This window comes from Salvelinus alpinus, chromosome 12 (assembly GCF_045679555.1).
Source record: "Salvelinus alpinus chromosome 12, SLU_Salpinus.1, whole genome shotgun sequence".
NCBI lineage: Eukaryota > Metazoa > Chordata > Actinopteri > Salmoniformes > Salmonidae > Salvelinus > Salvelinus alpinus.
The window spans coordinates 1,121,556-1,138,498 of NC_092097.1; the positions used below are offsets into that span (position 1 = coordinate 1,121,556).

A 16,943-nucleotide genomic window follows, 5' to 3' on the forward strand; every position below is an offset into this window, starting at 1 on the left:
CCCTGCAACAAGTTAGTTCTCAATGTAGTCCCCCATAGCCTTGGTCTCCGGCCCTGACAGGGAGTAAAGCCACCCCCGAGGGGTGTAATGCCCAGGAGTAGGTCAATTGCGCAGTCATAGGGTCGATGCAGAGGGAGAGAAGTAACACGGGCCTTGAAGACCTCCCGGAGGTCCAGATACTCCGCGGGAATGGTGGAGAGGTCCAAGGCTTCTCTCAAGCCTGCAGGGAGACGTCCCGGAGCAGGCTGGGCCGACTTGAGACAATGAGAATGGCAGAACGGGGTCCAACCCACGATAACACCAGTAGCCCAGTCGATCAGGGAATTGTTTTTCTGGAGCCATGAATATCCCAAAACCATGGGTACATGGGGAGATTCGATGAGCAGGAACTGCATACACTCACTGTGATTCCTTGATACTCGTAGGTCGATAGGAATCATATTGCTGGTGACTCGGCCAATAGAGCGCCCATCCTGCACTCTGACATTCATGGGAATGGAGAGGGGCTGAGTGGTGATACCAAGCTCCGACACCCAGGTAGCATCGATAAAGCTTTCATCGGCCCCAGAGTCAATGAACACCTGAACAGTTGAAACTGGATTTTAAAGAGTTGACTGACTCTCTGCTAAACACTAACAAAAGACCCATCATATCTGTCCCTCTGCCATCTCTGAATCGCATCATTGAATGCTTTAGCAGGATTCTTTCTCTTCACAAGTGGCTACGTGATTATCAATGGGAATAACTTTTGTTGACAATTTTGATACCTTTTGGGGAAAAAACACGTTTAATAAGGAGGATGGGATCCACCCAAATCATTTGGGATCCTGGATACTTTCACAGCACAATAAGGCTGCATTGAGACAATGACTTATCAATGACTCAAGCCCAGCTCAGCTTATCCCTACCATTGTGACGCAGAGTTGTCATAATGCTTCAGCAATTGTACATTACACCAGGGGTGTCAGTTGACACAATATAAGTAACCTAATTAATGTCCCTATTAACTGCCTTGAATGCCTCTACTGATCCTACAGCTATTGTATGCAGTAATCATGTGCCTATGAACCAGATGTATACTGTTAGCACTAAGCCGGTGTGCCCTAGGAGTAAGTCCACTGTGAGCAGCTCACTCTCCACTAACATAAAGAACATGAGCACATCCACTGCTGCTAAGCTTCCCAGTAAAAGCAATGAAAGCAAGCATCCCGGAAGAAAAGTGCTCAAAATAGCCCACGTTAATATATTTAGCTTAAGAAACAAGGTTCATGAACTAGTCTAAAGAAGGCCAGGTTTATTGCTTCTTTATTTTATTTTAATTTAATTTGACCTTTATTTAACTAGGCAAGTGCTAACATAAAATAAAATATCCCTTTAATCAGCACAACAGTTTTCAGCTGTGCTAACATAATTGCAAAAGGGTTTTCTAATGATCAATTAGCTTTTAAAATTATAAATTTGGATTAGCACAATGTGCCATTGGAATACAGGAGTGATGGTTGCTGATAATGGGCCTATGTAGATATTCCATTAATCTACCGTTTCCTGCTACAATAGTCATTTACAACATTAACAATGTCTAGACTGTATTTCTGATCAATTTGATGTTATTTTAATGGACAAAAAATGTGCTTTTCTTTCAAAAACATGGAAATAAGTCACCCAAAACTTTTGAACGGTAGTGTATGAAATAGTAAAGCAGTATGTACACATTATTCACGTGACTGGTGTTCCATTATTAAAGTGACCAGTGATTCCATGTCTATGTACATAGGGCAGCAGCCTCTAAGGTGCAGGGTTGAGTTAACCGGGTGGTAGCCGGCTAGTGATGGCTATTTAACAGTCTAATTTAACAGTCTAATGGCCTTGAGATAGAATAGTAGTACAGTGTTGTACAGTGCCTTCAGAAAGTGACTTTCTACACATTTTCTTGTGTTACAGCCTAAATTTTAAATTGATTACATTTTGATTTTTGGTCACTGGCCTGCACACAATACCCCATAATGTCAAAGAGCCCCTTTGTTATAGCAAGCCTAAATAAGTGTAGGAGTAAAAATGTGCTTAACAAGTCACGTAATAAGTTGCATGTGTTTAACATTATTTTTTCACGACTGCCTCATCTCTGTACCCCACAAATACAATTATCTGTAAGGTCCCTCAGTCGAGTAGTGAATTTCAAACACAGATTCAACCACAAAGACCAGAGAGGTTTTCCAATGCTTTGCAAAGAATGGCACCTATTGCTAGATGGGTAAAAAAAAAAAGCAGACATTGAATATCCCTTTGAGCATGGTGAAGTTGTCACACCCTGATCTATTTTACCTGTCCTTGTGCTTGTCTCCACCCCCCTCCAGGTGTCGCCCATCTTCCCCACTTATCCCCTGGGTATTTATACCTGTGTTTTCTGTCTGTCTGTGCCAGTTCATCTTGTTTGCCAAGTTAACCAGCATTTTCCTCTCAGCTCCTGTTTTTCCCAGTCTTTCTTTTTCTCATCCTCCTGGTTTTGACCCTTGCCTGTCCTGACTCTGAGCCCTCCTGCCTGACCACTCTGCCTGCCCCTGACCTTGAGCCTGCCTGCCGCCCTGTACCGTTTTGGACTCTGCTCTGGCTATGAACTCTTTCCTGTCCCCGACCTGCATTTTGTCTGTCCCTTGGATTATAATAAATACCAGAGCTCAAACCATCTGCCTCCTGTGTCTGCATATGGGTCTCGCCTTGTGTCGTGATAGAAGTTATCAATTGCACTTTGGATGGTGTAACAATAGATCCCGTCACTACAAAGATACAGGCATCCCTCCTAACTCAGTTGCCAGAGAGAAATTAAACCGCTCAGGGATTTCACCATAAGGCCAATGGTGACTTTAAAACAGTTTGTAATGGCTGTGATAGGAGAAAGCTAAGGCTGGATCAACAACATTGTAGTTACTCCACAATACTAACCTAAATGACAGAGTGAAAAGAAGGAAGCCTGTACATAATACAAATATTCCAAAACATGCATCATGTTTGCAACAAGGCACTAAAATAAAACTGCAACAAAAAAATTGGCAAAGAATTCACCTTTTGTCCTGAATTCAAAAGGTTATGTTTGGGGCAAATCCAATAAAACACATTATTGTGTACCACTTTCCATATTTTCAAGCATAGTGGTGGCTGCATCATGTTATGAGTATGCTTGTAATCGTTAAGGATTGGGGAGTTTTTCTGAATAAAAAAGACACAGAATGGAGCTAAGCATAGGCAAAGTCCTAGAGGAAAACCTGGTTCAGTCTGCTTTCCACCAGACACTAGAGATTAAATCCCCTTTCAGGAGGACAAAAACCTAAAACACAAGGCCAAATCTACACTGGAGTTGCTTACCAAGAAGACGGTGAACGTTCCGAGTTATAGTTATGACTTACAGTGCTGTGAAAAAGTATTTGCCCCCTTTCTGATTTTCTCTATTTTTGCATATTTTTGATACTGATCTTCAACCAAAACCTATTAGAGAAAGGGAAACTAAGTAAAAAAAATATAAAAATAAAAAAACATTTTTAATTACGCAATACCAAAATTCCCCTGTTTTAAAAAGTAATTTACATAATGGGAAAAACCTTATACCCACGATCAAACATGGAGGTGGTATTGTGGGGGTTTGGTGATGATTTGGTACCTCAGGACCTGGACGAATTGCCTTGAGGCCTCTAAAAACTTATTCGGGATCGGTGTCCCTTCCATGGAACGGTTGAGCTAACGTAAGCTAATGCAATTAGCATGAGGTTGTAAGTAACAAGAAAATATCGCAGGATATAGACATATCTGATATTGGCAGAGCGCTTAAATTCTTGTTCATCTAACGGCACTGTCCAATATACAAATCAAATCAAATCCAAGTTTATTTGTCATGTGCGCTGAATACAACAGTGAAATGCTTACTTACAGGCTCGAACCAATAGTGCAAAAAATGTATTAGGCGAACATTAGGTAAGAAAATAAATAAAAACCACGGTAAAAAGATAGTGAAAAATAACAGTAGCGAGGCTATATACAGTAGCGAGGCTATAAAAGTACTGAGGCTACATAGGTTAGTCAGGCTAATTGAGGTAGTATGTACATGAATGTATAGTTAAAGTGACTATGCATAAATGATAAACAGAGAGTAGCAGCAGCGTAAAAAAGGGGGCACACAATGCAAATAGTCCGGGTAGCCATGTGATTACCTGTTCAGGAGTCTTATGGCTTGTGGGTAAAAACTGTTGAAGCCTTTTTGTCCTAGACTTGGCACTCCGGTAGCGATTGCAATGCGGTACTAGAGAGAACAGTCTCTGACTGGGGTGGCTGTGGTCTTTGACCATTTTTAGGGCCTTCCTCTGAACACCGCCTGGTGTAGAGGTCCTGGATGGCAGGCAGTTTAGCCCCAGTGTACTGGGCCGTACGCACTACCCTCTGTAGTGCCTTGGGGTCGAAGGCCAAGCAATTGCCATACCAGGCAGTGATGTAACCAGTCAGGATGCTCTCTATGTTGCAGCTGTAGAACCTTTTGAGGATCTGAGGACCCATGCTAAATCTTTTTAGTTTCCTGAGCGGGTACAGGCTTTGTCGTGCCCTTTTCACAACCGTCTTAGTGTGTTTGGACCATTCTAGTTTGTTGGTGATGTGGACACCAAGTAACTTGAAGCTCTCAACCTGCTCCACTACAGCCCTGTCGATGAGAATGGGGGCGTGCTCAGTCCTCCTTTTCCTGGTGTCCACAATCATCTCCTTAGTCTTGGTTACGTTGAGGGATAGGTTGTTATTCTGGCACCACCCGGCCAGGTTTCTGACCTCCTCCCTATAGGCTGTCTCATCGTTGTCGGTGATCAGGCCTACCACTGTTGTGTTGTCTGCAAACTTAATGATGGTGTTGGAGTCGTGCCTGGCCATGCAGTCGTGGGTGAACAGGGAGTACAGGAGGGGACTGAGCACGCACCCCTGGGGAGCTCCAGTGTTGAGGATCAGCGTGGCAGATGTGTTGCTACCTACCCTCACCACCTGGGGGCGGCCCTTCAGGAAGTCCAGGATCCAGTTGCAGAGGGAGGTGTTTAATCCCCCCCCCCCCCCCCATCTTACCGGAGTGTGCTGTTCTATGTTGCTGGTGCAGCCTATATCCCCCTATATCGTGATCGTACCTCGTCTAATTTGTTGTCCAATGATTGCACATTGACGAGTAATTTTGACGGTAACAGCTTTCCCACTCGCCTCCTGCGGGTCCTCACGAGGCATCCCGTTCTGTGTCCTCTATACCTGCGTCTTCTCCTCTTGCAAATAACGGGGATGTTGGCCCTGTCGGGTGTTTGGAGAATGTCCTGTGCTTCCTGCTTGTTGAAGATTTTGTTTTTGTCTAATACGAGGTGAGTGATCGCTGTCCTGATATCCAGAAGCTCTTTTTTGCCATAAGATACGGTTGCAGAAACATTATGTACAAAATAACGCGAAAAAAAAAAACACATAGCACAATTGGTTGGGCGCCCGTAAAACTGCTGCCATTTCTTCCAGTGCCATTTTAAGTAGCTATTACAGTGAAAGAATACCATGCTATTGTTTGAGGAGAGTGCACAATTTTGAACATGAAAAGTTATTAGTAAACAAATTATGCACATTTGGGCAGTCTTGAACAGAAATGCAATGGTTCATTTGATCAGTCTAAAACTTTGCAGATACACTGAATCCATCTAGTGGCCAAAATCTAAATTGCACCTGGGCTATAATAATACATTATGGCCTTTCACTTGCATGACAAAGATGATGGTACAAAAAAATACAAAATAACAGTTGGTTTTTTCTTTGTATTATCTTTTACCAGATCTAATGTGTTATATTCTACTACATTCCTTTCACATTACCATAAACTTCGAAGTGTTTCCTTTCAAATGGTACCAAGAATATGCATAGCCTTGCTTCAGGGCCTGAGCTACAGGCAGTTCGATTTGTGTATGTCATTTTAGGCAAAAAAATGTAATAAAATGTGGCTAATCCTTAATACTTCTATTAAGGATTAGCCACATTTTATTACATTTTTTTGCCTAACCATGAATTCTGATCTGTATCAGAAAATTCTACAGGAGAATGTCAGGTCATCCATGTGTGAGCTGAAGCTGAAGCGCAGATGGGTAATGCAGCAAGACAATGATCCAAAACACACAATCAAGTCTACATGAAAATGGTTAAAATGCAACACATTTTACGTTTTGGAATGGCCGAGTCAAAGTCCAGACCTAATCCCACTTTAGATGTTGTATTTTTGTATTTATTATGGATCCCCAAGGCAGCAGCTATTCTTCCTGGGGTCTAGCAGATTTAAGACAGGTATACAATTTTAAAACCATTACAATACATTCATTACAGAATTCACAAAACACACTAAGTGTGTGCCCTCAGGCCCATACTCCACTACCACATATCTACAATACAAAATCCATGTGTACTTGTGTGTATAGTGCACATGTTATCGTGTGTGTGTACATGTGTCTATGTTTGTGTTACTTCACAGTCCCCGATGTTCCATAAGGTGTATTTTTACCTGCTTTTTAAATATGATTCTACTGCTTTGCATCAGTTACATAATGTAAAATAGAGTTCCATGTAGTCATGGCAAGGGGCCTTAACAGCTACCCTGGGGAATTCCTGATTCTACCTGGATTATATTTGAGAGGCTTCCATTAAAGAACACCCTCTGTGTTCTGTTAGACATATAACTCTTTAACCACATTATAGCAGGCGGTGTAAAGCCATAACACATCAGTTATTCCAGCAGAAGACTATGATCGATAATGTCAAAAGCTGCGTTGAAGTCTAACAAGCCCCCACAATCATTTTATCATACATTTCTCTCAGACAATCTTCAGTCATTTGTGTAAGTGCTGTGCTTGTTGAGTGTCCTTTTCTATATGCGTGTTGAAAGTCTGTTGTCAATTTGTTTACTGTGAAATAGCATTGTATCTTGTCAAACACAGTTTTTTCCCAGAAGTTTGCTAAGGGTTGGTAACAGGCTGATTGGTCGGCTATTTGAGCCAGTAAAGGGGACTTTACTATTCTTGGGTAGCAGAATGACTTTAGCTTCCCTCCAGGCCTGGGGGCACACACTTTCTAGTAGGCTTAAATTGAAGATGTGGCAAATAGGAGCGGCAATATCGTCCACTATTATCCTCAGTAATTTTCCATCCAGATTGTCAGACCCCGGTGGCTTGTCATTGTTGATAGACAACAATAATGTTGTGGCAGGACTTGAAACAAGCAGTCATGCTTGAAAACCCACAAATGCCACTGAGTTAAAGCAGTTCTGCATGCAAGAGTGGGCCAAAATTCCTCCAGAGCGATGTGAGAGACTGACCAACAACTTTATTTATTTTATTTTATTTAACCTTTATTTAACTAGGCAAGTCAGTTAAGAACAAATTCTCATTTACAATGACGGACTACCAAAAGGCAGAAGGCCTCCTGCGGGGATGGGGGCCTGAGATTAAAATAAATCAATCAATAAATACATATAAATATAGGACAAAACACACATCACAGCAAGAGAGACAACACAACACTACATAAAGAGAGACCTAAGACAACAACATAGCAAGGCAGCAACACATGACAACACAGCATGGTATCAACACAACATAGTAGCAACACAACATGGTAGCAGCACAAAAGATGGTACAAACATTATTGGGCACAGACAACAGCACAAAGGGCAAGAAGGTAGAGACAACAATACATCACACAAAGCAGCCACAACTGTCAATAACAGTGTCCATGATTGAGTCTTTGAATGAAGAGATTGAGATAAAACTGTGCAGTTTGAGTGTTTGTTGCAGCTCAATTCAGTCGCTAGCTGCAGCGAACTGAAATGAGGAGCGACCCAGGGATGTGGAAGTATTTGGTTGCAGTCATTGCAGCTAAAGGTGGGACTACCACTTAAGTGTAAGCAGGCAATTACATTTTCACACATGGTAATTGAGTGCTGCATAACTTTGTTAATTAAATAAATAAAATAATTATATATATTTTTTGTTATTTGTTAACTCAGGTTCCCCATTTCTAATATTAGGTTTTGGTTGAAGATTTGATAACATTCAGTATAAAAATATGCCCAAAATTAGATACAATCAGGAAGGGGGCAAATACTTTTCCACAGCACTTTAAATCTACTTTCAAATCTATGGCATGACCTGAAAATGAGCTTTAAGAACTTTGCAAAGACCAATGGGCTAATGTTTTGCACAGTCCAGGAGTAGAAACTCCTACAGGCTTACCTAGAAAGACTCAATGCTGTAATCACTGCCAAAAGTGCTTCTACAAAGTATTGACCCATTATATGGGGTATTGTGTGCAGAAACATTTAACCATTTTGAATTCAGGATGTAACACAACAAAGTGTGGAGTAAGTCACAAGTTATGAATACTTTCTGAAGGCACTGTAGCTACTCCTTTTAAGCATATGTATACATGCCTTGGCACCTACAAAGCAGACTCTGCTGTGATGCCCTATGTGGGTGTTCTCTCTCTTGCCCTGCCATTTTAATTCAGGATTCCCTGGCTTCATTTGATTGAATAATGAATGTGAAGTGTCTGGGCCTTGGCCTGTCGGTTGGGCCTGGGTCTTTTGTTGCGCTGGTCTGAGGATAAGATGCAGGGATGTTTGTTCTGCACCAGGACCAGAGAGGCAGACAGACAAGCAGGCAGGGATACACCGATATGATCTCGTTCTCATCTAACAGAACTCTTCCACTCCATCAGCTGACGATCAGCTGATGCCTGGGAATTCTCCCTCCACCCCCTCCTCTCTCGGGATCCTTTATCCACTGTGGCTTCTGGGAGTCTCTGTTGCTAGCAGGATCCCAGTGAGGGAAGTCAGCAGGCTGGCTTATTCAATGCAAGTGATTTCAATGCAAGTGATTCTGCATCTCTGGTGTCACTGAGTCTGGCCCCAAAGGGGGGGGGGGGTATTGGATGGTATGTTTGACATCCCTCAATTTGAAAGCCTCGCTCAATGGTCTCTCGACACAGGCGATGTGTGTCTATGTGTGTTTATGCAGGCACTGTATCTATGGGAGATGCATTAATGCAGAGCCAGCGTGTGACTTTATTTATAAACTTGTGTATTGCAGAGTGGACGCTCATGCTCAGTTGTGTGCCTCTACGAGAGGCAACAGTTGTTTTGGCTTTCCACTCCTGCGATGGTAGTGTTATGCTCTGAGAACTCAAGGTGAAGAAAAAAGGCTGCACGTTATCAGTTCTGCAGGATTTCCTCTTTCTGCACACACAGGAAGAGCGGTGCTAACGAAGGAAATTTCACAGCCAATAGGGTAACTCTGTTACATTTGTGCAAGCTTTGTTATCGATCGTGCTGATAAAAAGTGGAGTTAGTACTGAGCGCATATATTCAGTGCAAATACTGTAAATAGCAGATGGCCATCCACACAGTATCATTTTGATGGATGTTTTCAAGATACGGTATGTATTTAGCCCTACATTGATGGGCAGTTTATCAAAAGCTGCCGTTGACTGTTCAGTATATGGCTCTTGGAGTATTGATTTCTCTCCCCATCTCCTATTTGTTACGTAAGCAGCTTGGTTGATGTTGATTTTGTTTTCTGAATCGTTGCATTGATGCTGATATCTCTGTGTGTTTGTGTATTCTAGAAGCAGGAAGCTGTGCAGCGCATTCAGACCGGAGCTCTGGAGAGAAACATGGAGGTTTTACCAATGAGAGGCCTTCTTAGGCTTGGGTAGGGAATTTGGAAACCGAAGGCTATATATTTTCCTTCCTCTTTTATATTTCCTCGCCGATTGCCTTGAGCAGAGCAAGGCAGTCTCCCTCGTAAGCGGCAGACAACATTTTTTGGGTCGAATTGTTTCATGGGACTTATTCTCCTCGATCAAACTAGGACACATCAGGCCAGAGTCACAATCCAGCTAACACCGTCTTTCCTTTATAAACTCAGGTATCAACCAATTCTTCTGCATGTTTGTGTTACCTGTGATTTTAAGAAGTGTGCCATTTCTCTGGCTGGAACAGCAGGAAGATAGAACATCAGAAAGTAGTTGCTGAATGTTTCTGGTTCTTACCTTTGAATCCAGAATCACTAAGTATATAAGCCAAGACAATAACACTGGACTGCCTAAGTTGGGTTCCACCACTGAAACTCCTGGTGCCGACGCCTATCACTGGACTGCCTTTTCCCCAGGGCACTGACTGTACACCACTCGACCTACCTCATAACGTCCAGTCATGCTCTTCAAGAGGAAGTTGTGCTTGTTTTCTCTGGTTGGTGGGATTCTCTTTGTCATGATCACCATTCAGAAGAACAACATCCTGTCTATGACTTTGACGGAGACCCATGCCATCTCCAGGACTGTGCCAGGCACCGCTGTTAACCGAACACGGGCAACACCCAGTCCAGACAGGATATGCGGGTGCCAGTCCTGCATAGCGGACATGAAGGTTTCTGCGTGGTTCGCTCAGCACTATGACCCCCAGCAACAGCCCTTCCTCACAGACGGAGACAACAACATGGACCCCCTGGCCCTGAAGTGGTGGCTGGTAAGACCATTACTATTGATGAGAGGGGCCAAAGACTGTGACCATGTATGTGGCCAAATACTGTCAGCTTATTGTTAAAGGTGTAGGACCATACAGCAAAAATTCTGTATATTGTAACAAAAATTACAGAGAGAAATCTCTGACACTTTCCCAAATAATATGTCTGTACATTATTAGAAGTACATCAGTACAATGTAATACATTTCTACTTGGTAATAATAGTAATAATGTAGTATTACATTGTATTACTATATATCCTGTTCACTATCGTTCAATAATAAGTCATTTGAAAAGAAGTCAAGGTACAGTGCCTTGTGAAAGTCTACAAACCCCTTGCACAGTCGACATTTCGTTGCCTTAAACGGGAAAACATGTTTTTAGAACTTTTAGCAATTATGTAATTTACAAGAATATTCACACCCTTGAGTCAATACATGTTAGAGTAACCTTTGGCTGTGATTACAGCTGTGAGTCTTCCTGGGTAAGTCTAAGAGCTTTGCACACCAAGATTGTACAATATTTGCACATTATTCATGAAGTTGGTTGTTGATCATCGCTAAACAGCCATTTTCAATCCTTTCCATAGATTTTCTCGCTGACTTATGTCAAAACTGTAACTACGTCACTCAGGAACATTCAATGTCGTCTTGGTAAGCAACTCCAGTGTATAATTGACCCTGTGTTTTGGGTTATTGTCCTGCCGAAATGTGAATTTGTCTACCAGTGTCTGTTGGAAAGCAAGCTGAACCAGGTTTCTTCCAGGATTTTGCCTGTGCTTAGCTTGATTCTGTTTCTTTTTATCCCCCAAAAAACTCCCTATTCCTTGCCGATGACAAGCATAACCATAACATTATGTAGCCACCACCATGTTTGAAGATATGAGGAGTGGTACTCAGTGATGTCTTGTGTTGGACTTGCCCCAACATAATGCTTTGTATTCACGACATAAAGTTAGTTTCTTAGCCACATTTTTTGCAGTTTTACTTTAGTGCCTTATTGGAAACAGGACACCTGTTTTGGAATATTTGTATTCTATACAGGCTTCATTCTTTTCACTCTGTCATTTAGGTTAGTGTTGCAGTGTAACAATGTTGTTTATCCATCCTCAGTTTTCTCCTATCACATCCATTAAACTGTGAAGTTTTTAATGTCACCTTTGGCCTTATGGTGAAATCCCTGAGCGGTTTCCTTCCTCTCTGGCAACTGAGATAGGAAGGACGTCTGTATCTTTGCAGTGACTGGGTGTATTGATGCACCATCCAAAGTGTAATTAATAACTTCACCATGCTCAAAGGGATATTCAATGTCTGCTTTTTACCCATCTACCAATAGGTGCCCTTCTTTGCGAAGCATTGGAAAACCTCCCTGGTCTTTGTGTTTGAAATTCACTGCTCAATTGTGGGTTACAGAGATGAGGTAGTCAATCAAAAATCATGTTAAACACTATTAATGCACACAGAGTGAGTCCATGCAACTTAGTATGTGACTTGTTAAGCAAATGTTTACTCCTGAACTTATTTAGGCCTACCATAACAAAGGGGTTGAATATGTATTGGCTCAAGACATTTTTTCTTTTCATTTGTATTATTAATTTGTAAAGATGTCTAAAACAACACTTTGACTTTATGGGGTATTGTCTGTAAGCCAATGGAAAATGGTGCTTCCACCAAGTATTTGAAAATGTGGAGTAGGTTGTGTAGATCTGTAGGAAAGAATATCAAATGTAATCCCTTTTTAGATGTAATTTTAAGGCAGCAAAATATAAAGACCATGCAAGGGGTGTGTAGACTTTCACTAGGCACTGTACATGGATCTGTAATGTGTGTATTCCCAGATATACTCGCCAATTATCATTTTATTCATATGAGGAATTTAGGGCTCTGTTTAATCTTTATCGCTGAAGCGTTAGTAATTCAACGGCAACTTCCAATCGAGTCGACATATGCAGCGTTTGCCATGAATGCAGTCGCCACGAATGCTGAATTTTTGAATTTCACTCACACACACACACACACACACACACACACACACACACACACACACACACACACACACACACACACACACACACACACACACACACACACACCACACACCACACACCACACACGATTTCCTGAGTACTGAATATTAAAAGGACTCTTGTATATTGCCCTGTTTTTGTTTGTTGGTAGCCAAAGGTGAGCACAGGCATTATCCCTGTGAGATATTGTTGTTCCACTTCTAAAGTGAGTTTTGAACATTCCTGTCAGGCTTTGCAGCGGTCCACCGATGAGCGTACGATATACGAGGTGATCCAGAAGATGTTCCAGGTCATCGCTCCCCCCGCCAGGAATGTCCAACCCAAACAAGCTCAATGCAGGAAGTGTGCAGTGGTGGGGAACTCAGGAAACCTGCTGGGCTCTCAATATGGCTCCTTGATAGACTCCCATAACAGAGTCATAAGGTATGGCCCAGAGAAAACATGACACAACGCAGACAACACAAACAATCAAACATTCAAAACAACCATTAACAGACATAACAACCACAATAGAAAATCCAAAGAATCATGCTTATCACACCAACATAGTCTAAAATGCGAGAGCAGGCATTACACAACCCCATCACTGCCATGATCCAAACAACCCACCGCTATTCACATTGGCAGGATTAGGCAATAGTGAGCCTGATGAACCGCAGTGACCAGGCTTCAGTTCCAGACACGCAACAACCAATTACCTCATCTCCTGAAACCAGTGAGGCATACCACATGAGCTCAATCAACACCATAATTAGTTAACTATTGGTTAAGTCAGGTGGTTGACTGACTGTCTGGAATGAATGAGTACAGTACACTACAGCGCAGTAGCTGCAGGGTTACCATGTTAAATCTAATACAGTGTCTGATTGTTATCTCGCACGCCATACATGACATGCCTGTGAACTGAAGCAATGTTCTCGCTTTGCTGTCAAGAATGAATAAAGCCACCACATCAGGGTTCGAGGCGGACGTGGGCAACAGAACGACACACCACTTCATGTACCCTGAGAGTGCAGTGGACATCGGCCCTGGGGTCCACCTCGTCCTGCTGCCCTTTAAACTCCGCGATCTACAGTGGGTAGCCAGCGCCCTGTCGACGGGAGAGATCAAAACGTAGGTCCACTCTACGCCAATTACAAGCTTTTTACTGTCACTCCCCAACATGAAGTAGGGGGATTTGTGCACTCAACTGACTACTGCATGGTATGTATCCTACAAATATTGAAATTGAAATTTAAATGTTTTTTTAGAGTAAAGTACATCGAAAAAAAATCAAAAGAAAACTGCAAACTGAATAGGAGACCAAAAAAGCAGCAAACAAAGAAGAAAGGCTTTTGAAAAAGTAACAATTTTTCATAAAATTATACCGTTTTCTTAGCTAGCTAAGTTGTTTACCTGTTGCTAGGCAGTTGCTAGGGACATTCCTGAAAGAAGCTAGCTAGCTAACAAGGAGTGTCTAGTTGGCAGAAGAGAAGAAGGGACAAAGAAGGGACAAAGTGGGACAAAATAAGGACAGAAGAAAAGGGAAAGGGGACATTAAGGTGAAGCAGTCCTCTAAAGACACAAAAGACAATAATACAAGAAATAACACTTCTATTGCCTCTCCCTCTACGATACGCACTTCCGGTTTGGTTTGGAGCGAGTAGTTGCATTCCGCTTTGCTCCACAGGTAGTATTACAGGTAGTATTACATTTCATTTCATTACAGTACAACAGTTTGATTTGTTTGATCTTAGCTGGCTACATAGCCGTCTTTGTATCCAAGATAATTGTGTAGTCTAGAGTAATTGTCGAGGTTACCTAGCCAGTTAGAGGTTACCTAGCCAGCTACACTTTCAAACAAAGTCAACAACGCAGCCACTGCTAGCTAGCCTATTTCACCAGCCAGCAGTACTATATCATTTTAGTCAATAAGATTTTTTGCAACGTAAGCTTAACTTTCTGAACATTCGAGACGTGTAGTCCACTTGTCATTCCAATCTCCTTTGCATTAGCGTAGCCTCTTCTGTAGCCTGTCAACTATGTGTCTGTCTATCCCTGTTCTCTCCTCTCTGCACAGACCATACAAACGCTTCACACCGCGTGGCCGCTGCTACTCTAACCTGGTGGTCCCAGCGCGCACGACCCACGTGGAGTTCCAGGTCTCAGGCAGCCTCTGGAACTGCCGATCTGCGGCCAACAAGGCAGAGTTCATCTCAGCCTATGCTTCCCTCCAGTCCCTCGACTTCTTGGCACTGACGGAAACATGGATTACCACTGATAACACTGCTACTCCTACTGCTCTCTCCTCGTCTGCCCACGTGTTCTCGCACACCCCGAGAGCTTCTGGTCAGCGGGGTGGTGGCACTGGGATCCTCATCTCTCCCAAGTGGACATTCTCTCTTTCTCCCCTGACCCATCTGTCTATCGCCTCCTTTGAATTCCATGCTGTCACAGTTACCAGCCCTTTCAAGCTTAACATCCTTATCATTTATCGCCCTCCAGGTTCCCTTGGAGAGTTCATCAATGAGCTTGACGCCCTGATAAGTTCCTTTCCTGAGGATGGCTCACCTCTCACAGTTCTGGGTGACTTTAACCTCCCCACGTCTACCTTTGACTCATTCCTCTCTGCCTCCTTCTTTCCACTCCTCTCCTCTTTTGACCTCACCCTCTCACCTTCCCCCCCTACTCACAAGGCAGGCAATACGCTTGACCTCATCTTTACTAGATGCTGTTCTTCCACTAATCTCATTGCAACTCCCCTCCAAGTCTCCGACCACTACCTTGTATCCTTTTCCCTCTCGCTCTCATCCAACACTTCCCACACTGCCCCTACTCGGATGGTATCGCGCCGTCCCAACCTTCGCTCTCTCTCCCCCGCTACTCTCTCCTCTTCCATCCTATCATCTCTTCCCTCTGCTCAAACCTTCTCCAACCTATCTCCTGATTCTGCCTCCTCAACCCTCCTCTCCTCCCTTTCTGCATCCTTTGACTCTCTATGTCCCCTATCCTCCAGGCCGGCTCGGTCCTCCCCTCCTGCTCCGTGGCTCGACAACTCATTGCGAGCTCACAGAACAGGGCTCCGGGCAGCCGAGCGGAAATGGAGGAAAACTCGCCTCCCTGCGGACCTGGCATCCTTTCACTCCCTCCTCTCTACATTCTCCTCTTCTGTCTCTGCTGCTAAAGCCAATTTCTACCACTCTAAATTCCAAGCATCTGCCTCTAACCCTAGGAAGCTCTTTGCCACCTTCTCCTCCCTCCTGAATCCTCCTCCCCCTCCTCCCCCCTCCTCCCTCTCTGCTGATGACTTCGTCAACCATTTTGAAAAGAAGGTCGACGACATCCGATCCTCGTTTGCGAAGTCAAACGACACCGCTGGTTCTGCTCACACTGCCCTACCCTGTGCTTTGACCTCTTTCTCCCCTCTCTCTCCAGATGAAATCTCGCGTCTTGTGACGGCCGGCCGCCCAACAACCTGCCCGCTTGACCCTATCCCCTCCTCTCTTCTCCAGACCATTTCCGGAGACCTTCTCCCTTACCTCACCTCGCTCATCAACTCATCCTTGACCGCTGGCTACGTCCCTTCCGTCTTCAAGAGAGCGAGAGTTGCACCCCTTCTGAAAAAACCTACACTCGATCCCTCCGATGTCAACAACTACAGACCAGTATCCCTTCTTTCTTTTCTCTCCAAAACTCTTGAACGTGCCGTCCTTGGCCAGCTCTCCTGCTATCTCTCTCAGAATGACCTTCTTGATCCAAATCAGTCAGGTTTCAAGACTAGTCATTCAACTGAGACTGCTCTTCTCTGTGTCACGGAGGCGCTCCGCTCCGCACTGCTAAAGCTAACTCTCTCTCCTCTGCTCTCATCCTTCTAGACCTATCGGCTGCCTTTGATACTGTGAACCATCAGATCCTCCTCTCCACCCTCTCCGAGCTGGGCATCTCCGGCGCGGCCCACGCTTGGATTGCGTCCTACCTGACAGGTCGCTCCTACCAGGCGGCGTGGCGAGAATCTGTCTCCGCACCACGTGCTCTCACCACTGGTGTCCCCCAGGGCTCTGTTCTAGGCCCTCTCCTATTCTCGCTATACACCAAGTCACTTGGCTCTGTCATATCCTCACATGGTCTCTCCTATCATTGCTATGCAGACGACACACAATTAATCTTCTCCTTTCCCCCCTCTGATAACCAGGTGGTGAATCGCATCTCTGCATGTCTGGCAGACATATCAGTGTGGATGACGGATCACCACCTCAAGCTGAACCTCGGCAAGACGGAGCTGCTCTTCCTCCCGGGGAAGGACTGCCCGTTCCATGATCTCGCCATCACGGTTGACAACTCCATTGTGTCCTCCTCCCAGAGTGCTAAGAACCTTGGCGTGATCCT

The 16,943-nt window shown here is 43.8% G+C and overlaps 1 protein-coding gene across 2 annotated transcripts in view; it reads left to right on the forward strand.

Moving 5' to 3' along the window:
* LOC139535342 (CMP-N-acetylneuraminate-beta-galactosamide-alpha-2,3-sialyltransferase 2-like) overlaps window positions 1-16,943 on the forward strand; it is a 35,243-nt gene that overhangs the window by 11,771 nt on the left and 6,529 nt on the right. The window contains exons 1-4 of one of the 2 annotated variants that reach the window (XM_071334655.1): window positions 9,129-9,465; window positions 9,655-10,555; window positions 12,808-13,001; window positions 13,512-13,691. In XM_071334655.1, the coding sequence (XP_071190756.1) occupies window positions 10,244-10,555; window positions 12,808-13,001; window positions 13,512-13,691 (686 nt within the window). In that variant the 5' untranslated portion in view covers window positions 9,129-9,465; window positions 9,655-10,243. Of the gene's footprint in view, window positions 1-9,128; window positions 9,466-9,654; window positions 10,556-12,807; window positions 13,002-13,511; window positions 13,692-16,943 lie in introns of those variants that run through there. The other variant, XM_071334656.1, reaches the window with a different exon arrangement.